The following is an 8,823-nucleotide window of genomic DNA, read 5'->3' as shown; positions in this document are numbered from 1 at the left end:
AGTGCTGAGACTGTAGGCCACATATAGGTTAGGTTCATGTTTCAAGGGTTGTGGCAAATATAGTTATGCTCTGTTCAACCTTGCATCTAGGGGACTGCTCAAGCGACATGGCTATAACAATTGCACATATTGGAGCCCTAAAGTGTAGTATTTGTAGGCCAAAGTTCCTCAAACCTCAATCATGTTCTAGTCACCTTGAGTTTTGGCACTACAGCGGAAGCATGATATGCAGTGGCCTTAGACATGCCAACTCAACTGTTCCATAAATGTCAGGAATGATGTGGATTTGGACCTCTCTCCTGCTAACCTGCAGCAAGAGCCCAATCTCCAGCTTTCTATTGTTTACACCCAAATTCATCATAAAATCATATAAACCACTTTTCAAATTTGCCTATGCAAAGATCAGGGCATGGCCAGTGTGTAACAAAATAATGAGGAAATGATAGGGGCCAGAACACACGAATAAGAACTGTAGCATTTATGAAGAAACAATGGGGCATATTTATTATTGTGTAAGCCAACATCACCAGTAAAGTTGCCCACAGCAACCAATCAGCAATGAGATTTGAAGTTAGAAAACAAAAGCAAAGATCTGATTGGTCACCTACAAGTTAACCATTCAAATCTAATGGCTGATTGGTTGCTAAAAGCAACATCACCAGTGATGCTGACTTTTACACTATTATAAATATGCCCCATATCTGAGCCAGGATGTGGCACATGCAACCCTCCATCTGTTGACAATGGCAACAAGGTGCAACATTTTCATGCAACCAAACAGGCTGCATTTACTGGCCACACAGTAAAGGTTAATACAGGTTACTAGACCCGATGTATATTTGTGCAATGTAATAAATATTGTGGTATTTAAATTAGCCATAAGAATTCTGCAGCATGGACAGATACTTGGTGCAGAGTAAGCTGCATCTTCCACCAACACTTCAGGATTCCAAGCTGTCTTGGCTGATTGAATCTAAAACCTGGATATTAAAAGGACTGAAGTTGTATAGGATATTGCTTACTGACATTTGGTTTTACTACTAGATGTTATAACTTTGCTTCCTTTTGATTTATAAATAGTATATAAATGTATAGCCTGTGTTAAAGCAAAGCATCCAATGCTGTGTATGAGCCCATCCATGAGATACTTAACTGTAGAGATCTTATGCCCATGACCGCCTACATTGGCACAGATATGCCCACAAACTGTTCTGAATCAAATTGACTTGAAATACCTAAGGGTAAAAACTGAAGCTGTCCAACCAGTTATGAGCATTAATGACAATTTGTATCAGGGAATAGAATGCATCCCTTGTATTACAAACAGCAGCACAGCTATTTCAAGTAGGGTATCCCCCTGCATGAATTTATTGCCTTCCATAAATAAGTTAGGCAGGGGGTTAAATTGCTTGAAGTTGTTCTGCAAGGTGTTATTGTAATACAGAGTTGGCAGAGCCATTTGTACTGCCAGACAGCCCTGTAGGCTATTTGACAAAGGGCTACCAGCAGCTAAGCTCATATTTGGCACCCCCTGCAGAACCTTTTGCATGCTTGTGTTGCTCTCCAAGTCTAAATTGGAATGTGGCTGACAAGGTTGAGGGCCCCTGCTCTAAAGCAGCCAAGTGTACTATACAGGAGAAGTGATGGTGTGCAAATCTAGTACATGACAAAGGAATAGTTTCTTATTTGTTTATTATGTAAAGTGCAGCTTTTATAAAATAAAGTATAAAAAATTAAAAAGGAAATGCTGCCAAGCAGCAGTTTCTTCCCCCCCCTACAGAGTACACAGCACCCAGTAAAATACACAACAAGCTGTACAAAATTTCTGTACCCATGAGTGTTATCAATGTAAATCCACTGCCCCTGCTTCCAAAAGTACAGGCTAAAGTGGCTATGCTAGCATCAGCAGAACCCACCAGTTCAGTCATTGCTTCTTCATGTACTGCAGCTTATACTGTCCCCATACTGCTGGTTGCAACAGGCCATGGAAGCACTTTTCAAGTAACAGATGTTATGGCACAAGTCAGTGCTTAAAAGTCAGCATCTAGTGTGAAAGTGTTGTCTTTTGGCTTTGACATGACACCCATCTTCTGGTATTCGCCAACTTTCTTCTCGAAGAAGTTAGTCTTTCCTTCCAAAGAAATGTTCTCCATGAAGTCAAATGGATTAGTGGCTTTGAAAACCTAGAGGAGAAATAGGCATAGGGCTTAGTACCACAGGTCAAGTATTGCTATACAAATGCATGCGAGTGCTATGTGAATTTATGTCATCTGATATTTGTTAACCATCTCTTTTCCATTTAGGTTCTCAATTATCCCGTTTTGTAGCACATTCTATTAAAATAAACTAATGGTAAACTAGGCATGTTCTAACAAGTGGTTGCCAATAACTGATAGCAGACCCACTTGCTTACTATGCACATGTTGCGTGCCCTAACATGGCTGCATGCACTGGGGACTCCCTCCCAGTGCGGGTAGCCCAGCCCTGGCAGGGACAGTTAAAATATAATTTCCCCTTATTTGGAGTGCAGGCTCTATTAGCCTGCACCTCTGGTGAGGGAAATATATGTGTGGTCAGTGCCCATTCCAGGAGGGTGGGTTCATTATAAGTCTAGGACTACTAGTTTAGAAACCCCTGGTTCAGTTTGTAAGTTCAAAACCATTACCTTATTAAAGCCAAGCTCTAGAAGAAGACGATCTGCAACAAATTCGATATACTGCTTCATTAATGTACAATTCATTCCGATGAGATTTACAGGCAAAGCTTCAGTTAAAAATTCCTAGAGGAAACAAAACATTTAAGACCTTTGTTATAGCATGAACACTGGGCTGCATGTCACCCACCTTCCCTTAGGACAGACTGCATAAGTGTTATAGGGATGACCGATTATTAGGAACACAACCGATACTAGTACAGTTACTAGTATTAGCCCTCTCAGAACATATACATGTGTCAAAAGCAGACTGCCTTTAGGTGTTAGTTTAAGGGATTAATAGGTTTATGCCGACAGGCTTGCAATTCTAATTGTAGTCACTAGATGACTAGTCATAGTTTTGTTAAGATACCTATGGTCCAGTATAGTAAGCAACATACCTGTTCAATTTGAACAGCATCAGTAATAAGTTGAACAACACGCTCTTCTGATGGTTTGTTTACGAGATGTTTGAACATAAGACAAGCAAAATCACAATGTAAACCCTGGGAAAGGGTAAAAATAAAAGTTTGTTAAGTTACGCAGAAGGAGCCAGGTGTTTACAGAATGCGAGCGCAAGTACAGGTATCAGACTTACTTCATCTCTGCTAATAAGTTCATTAGAGAAAGTGAGTCCAGGCATCAGCCCCCGTTTCTTTAGCCAGAAAATTGATGCAAATGAACCAGAGAAGAAAATCCCTTCAACAGCAGCAAATGCCACCACTCGTTCACCTACAGAAATAGGATGTAGCAATTAGTGTCTCCAATCTGATTAAATCACCACTTTAGGAGCCAGCTGATGCCACCTAAAAGGAATCTTACCATAAGTTGCTTGTTTGTCACCAATCCAGCGCAGAGCCCAGTCAGCCTTCTTTTTCACACAAGGCAGAGTTTCAATAGCATTAAAGAGGTATTCCCTGAAGGATAGAAAGATCCATTAGTTTATGCAACTTATAAACTTAAGATTTAGTAAGAAGGCTCAGTTTTCCTGTAGCAGTTTAGAATCAAGACCTACCTTTCTTTGGGATCTTTGATGTAGGTGTCAATAAGAAGGCTGTACATCTCAGAATGAATATTCTCCATTGCAATTTGGAAGCCATAAAAGCAGCGAGCCTCTGTAACTTGCACTTCTTGGCTAAACCGCTCCACCTAGGGTAAAAGCAACAATTAAAAACCACACACGTGACAAGCAAATCTTTAAAATTTCCTGGCTGCTCTTTATTAGCAGATCAGCTTAAAGGAGAAGGAAAGGCTAAGTCACTTGGGGTGCCAAAATGTTAGGCACCCCCAAGTGACTTAGATTGCTTACCTTGTATCCTGGGCTGGTGCCCCTGTTCGGAGAAAACAGCACCAGCCTGGGGTACCTGTAGAAGCGCTTCATCCTTCTGCCGGCGCATGCGCAGTAGAGTAAAAAGCCGACTTTCTTGTTTAAGTTCGGCTTTTCACTCTACTGCGCATGCAAGCGAATAGGAAGTAGGAAGCACTCGCTTCTACCCCAGGCTGGTGCTGTTCTCTTCGTACAGGGGCACCAGCCCGGGTAAAAGGTAAGCGATCCAAGTCACTTGGGGGTGCCTAACATTTTGGCACCCCCAAGTGACTTAGCCTTTCCTTCTCCTTTAAGTTTATTATAAAATCTTAAGCTTCATACTGCTATTAAGTTTCTATAGAAAAGGTGACCACAACTTTACAGCTCTGCTTAAAATTTAGGTAATGACCTTACAAATATGCCCATTTAGGTTGTTGGCATGCATTTCTAAGTCTATGCCAAGCTGCTCTAAGTACAAGCTGTAGTGGCAAGGTCCGTGACATCTCCAGACTAACAGCTTATACAATTTTATTTGGTGCAGATATTTGATCCGTGCAGGCTTAGACATAACTTCAGTGGAATCTGCAGCAACCCAACCAAATAATGAAGTAGGGAATGGGAACAGTTAGACATGAGAATAATGCCTTTAAGCAGTTAACTTATTCAATCAAGCCACCTACATTTATGAAAAGGATTATAATCAGTTCCCCACACACAATATGAAATATCAGTCTGCACACAGACATGCTATTGTATTAAGAGTTATTCAAGTTACATACCAGGTTCTCATTTACTATTCCATCACTGGCTGCAAAAAAGGCCAACACATGAGAGATGAAGTATTTTTCTTCTGCCTTCAGGGATTCCCAGTGCCGAAGGTCCTTAGACAAATCGACCTGTAGGGGGAAGAGTTTTGTTTAATCCTTGCAAACCATACAAAATCAAGGAAGTAAGATCTAATGCAAGCATCCAGAAACAGGATATGCAATGACTGAAGCAGCTTATGGAAAAAAAAACCATGGTAATGTTTTCCCAGGGTGAAGGTAAAGCTTAAGTGGTTATTCACTTTAAGTTCAGTTACGTTCAGATATCCACACCTTGTGTCTCAACCCTCTCCTTGTAGATTGTAAGCTCTTTTGGGCAGGGTTTTCTTCACCTCTTGTATCCGTTCTTGATTGCTTTATATGTTACTCTGTATGTCCAATGTATGAAACCCACTTATTGTACAGCGCTGTGGAATATGTTGGCGCTTTATAAATAAAATGTTAATACAAACATTTTCTATTATGGGCCAATTTTCTAAAATTAGTCATTTACTGTTCCTCTAATGTGGTGGGATGGTAGTGCAGTAATCCAGGAGGACTAACAATTTTCTAGGTCAGTTGATACATCTCATCTACAAGATGGTAGCAACTTGTTGCAATTACAACAGCTGCCTTTCATGGAACCTAAAATATGCTCAGCTGAGCTAAAGATGAGAAATTTGCACCACCCCTATAACCACAATAAAAAAAAAAAGTTTACTGCACTTCTGAGTGTGGTTTAGTTGGCAGTGACCCAATATTGTTAAGACCTACACTAGTTGCTTTCAAGAGGAAACGGCACAAGGTGAGGTGATAGTGGAAAATGCAGCCATGCTGTCACAGACTCTAGTGAAATCAAGTCTGTGCATTAACCTCCATTGGAAGAGAAAAAGCTCATCTATATAATGCTAAACACATACTGGCACACGCATTTACAATAAGTACATTGTATCAGTGTAAGTATTGCATAAGCTTATGTTCCATTAAGAAAAGTACACCATACCTCCTCAGCAGTCCAGAATGAAGCTTCTGCTTTCTTGTACATTTGCCAGATATCATGATACTGAATGGGGAAGATCACAAATCTATGTGGATTATCCTTCAGAAGGGGCTCATCCTGAATTCTAGGATCCTTTGGAGCTTTTGACTTAGTCTAAGAAGCAGAATAAATCTGTTTTAGAATGGTCATGCAGTAGGTGCCTGAAAGTGCTGCTTTTACCTATTTTATTTAACCCCAAACTTGCATTCTGACAGGGAACCCTCCCAGGGATCCTAGTACAGGTATAGAACCCATTATCCAGATAAGGGGTCTTTCTGTAATTTGTATCGCCATACCAAGTCTACTTTAAAAAAAATAAAGATTTAACCCAATAGAATGGGTTTGCATCAAATAAGGATTAATTGTATCTTAGTTGGGACCAGTTACAAGGTACTGTTTTATTACTACAGAGAAAAAGGAATAATTTAACCATTAAATAAACCCAATAGGGCTGTTCTGCCCCCAATAAGGGGTAATTATATCTTAGTTGGGATCAAGTACAGGTACTGTTTTATTATTAGAGAAAAGGGAATCATTTAACCATGAAATAAACCCAATAGGGCTGTTCTGCCCCAATAAGGGGTAATTATATCTTAGTTGGGATCAAGTACAGGTACTGTTTTATTATTAGAGAAAAGGGAATCATTTAACCATTAAATAAACCCAATAGGGCTGTTCTGCCCCCAATAAGGGGTAATTATATCTTAGTTGGGATCAAGTACAGGTACTGTTTTATTATTAGAGAAAAGGGAATCATTTAACCATGAAATAAACCCAATAGGGCTGTTCTGCCCCAATAAGGGGTAATTATATCTTAGTTGGGATTAACTACAAGGTACTGTTTTATTATTACAGAGAAACAGAAGTCTGTCTTAAAATTATGACTCATATGATTAAAATGATTAAGCTTTCCGTAATTTGGAGCTTTCTGAGTAATGGGTTCCCGGATAACAGATCCCATACCTGTAGTTTACTTGGGGAGGGGCACAGGGAGACTGTATTAACCTATAATAAAGACAACTTGGATGCTGCAGCTCAAATTCTTCCATATTTGCATTATCAAAGCAGCATGCAACACTTAAACAGCAATTGCACCACCTTCATGCTATCAAACTTCAGTACTATACAGTAAATCATACAGAAGTTAATAAAATCCTAAATCGAAAAAAAAAAAAAAATAGTATGTATGCATGCTATTTTTAGCACTATAGCTATTAAAATAAATAAATGTTAAAAACGTCCGGTGGGTATTGTACTCTAAGCTGTGAATCTCTGATCCATGCAGTAATCCCCAGCTAGTGGCGGGGAGAGGCCATGCACCCTCCCCCACAGTGACACTTGGCGCCAACTTCGGAACAAAGACGTCACTGTGCCTTTAAGAGAACGCTTTTTGGCGCCGTCGTGGAACAGGGATATTGAGTTTTTTTGGCATCCCACCCAGTAGGGGATTCTGGCAGTTGTAGCGCCTACAGCCTTGGCTACAAGCATATTACTTAGGGGTTTAGCCCTCAGTCTCACCGTTTCTGCCTCCTGGAAGATGTTACGGGCGGTCTTGCTGGCCAGGACTCGGGTGCTGTTAAGGGAAGGCGGCTGTAGAGACAGAAGCAGAAGGTTAGAAACAAGGAATAACCTAATGCGAACCAGGAGGGGTGGGGGTAGGAGGGTGAAGCCTTACCGTATTCTCTTTCTCTGCCAGGGTCAGGTTCTTCATGGGAGAAACGTTCTCGTTAAGCTGAGCGAACGGTTTGCGGGCAGACAGCATTTTGTTCAAGTAAAAGTTTCGTAGGAAAGAAAGGGTAAAGTAAAATAGATTAAAACGACCTGCCCGACGTCCCCTGGGAAAGGAATAGAACAGCCGATACTCTGAGGGAAAGATGAGAAGAGAAGGCGCGCCGGCTGCACTATTTATACTCTGTTCGGATTTGGCGCCTGGGGATCATGTAGCCAATCAGAATCGAGGAGGCGGGCCGGTGTGTTCGCGTCTGACCGCGGTAGCTGCTTCGCTATTGGTAGAGGTAGAAAATCCGACAGCCAATAGTATGCGGGTAAGCGAGAACAGCTGTCAGCTACGCCGGGATACAAAAAAAGCGCGCCTTTTTTCTTACTTGTACACAATTGCACTTATGATTATGTTTTTAAATATTATGTGGTAGAAGCAGATTATTGCGTAAAATGTACTTTAGGTTTAATAAAATTCGCCTGTAACAGCGTTCACGCCGTAGTTTAATGGCATACAAGCGTTTTATACGATGATTTCGTTTTGCCTCAGTCTTGAGAACATTCGATTTGTACGAAGAAAGGCAGTGAATAAATAGCTGCATATAAGTATCTATTCATATCATATTCATTAAAGTGAAAAGGGAAGCCGAGTTTTGCTGCAAGACTGACGATTGCCACCCCCACGGGTGAGGCTGCAGTTACACAAGCAACATGGAGGCGTTATGCAACCATCTCATTGTTCTGTAAGGGAGCAGGGCACACGGCAGGATGCAGGGTAGGTATAGGCATTTTACTAGTTTATGCTTTACTGTTGCTACTAGTAATGTAGTTGTGCATGTTTGCAATTCGTATTGTACAAACACTAATACGAAAATATACACAGCAATACAGTTAAAGTGTTAGTAAAGACCTGAGCTTTCAATCTAAATTAGCTTTCAATCTAAATGTGTCACTGGCTTCACCAGTATTCCTTGTAGCAGGGATCCCCAACCTTTTATAGCTGTGAGCCACAAATGGGAAAAGTGTTGGGGAGCAACACACGCATGGAAAAAGTTCCTGGGGGTGCAAATAAGAGCTATAATTGGCTATTTGGTAGCGCCTATGTACAGCCTATAGAAGGCTCTGTTTGGCTTTACACTGGGTTTTATGCAATCAACACTTGCCCCCAAGCCCCTGCTTTGAGCCCCCTGGGATCAACAAACAAAGGGTTGGGGAGCAACATGTTGCTTACGAACCACTGGTTGGGGATCACTGCCTTATAGGA

The 8,823-nt window shown here is 41.0% G+C and overlaps 1 protein-coding gene across 1 annotated transcript; it reads right to left on the bottom strand.

The window, feature by feature from the left end:
- Window positions 1-1,675: 1,675 nt before the first annotated feature.
- On the bottom strand, window positions 1,676-7,720 carry rrm2.2 (ribonucleotide reductase M2, gene 2). The gene is given in 10 exon segments (NM_001007889.1): window positions 1,676-2,183; window positions 2,666-2,779; window positions 3,094-3,198; window positions 3,291-3,424; window positions 3,515-3,609; window positions 3,708-3,841; window positions 4,778-4,894; window positions 5,805-5,954; window positions 7,359-7,430; window positions 7,516-7,720. Coding segments are annotated over 10 exon segments (1,161 nt in total). The 5' UTR covers window positions 7,603-7,720; the 3' UTR covers window positions 1,676-2,030.
- Between the last annotated feature and the right edge of the window lie 1,103 nt (window positions 7,721-8,823).

Source organism: Xenopus tropicalis, chromosome 5 (assembly GCF_000004195.4).
Source record: "Xenopus tropicalis strain Nigerian chromosome 5, UCB_Xtro_10.0, whole genome shotgun sequence".
Classification (NCBI taxonomy): Eukaryota; Metazoa; Chordata; class Amphibia; order Anura; family Pipidae; genus Xenopus; species Xenopus tropicalis.
Note: the sequence above shows the minus strand (reverse complement) of the source record. Positions and strands in the feature narration are given on the sequence as shown.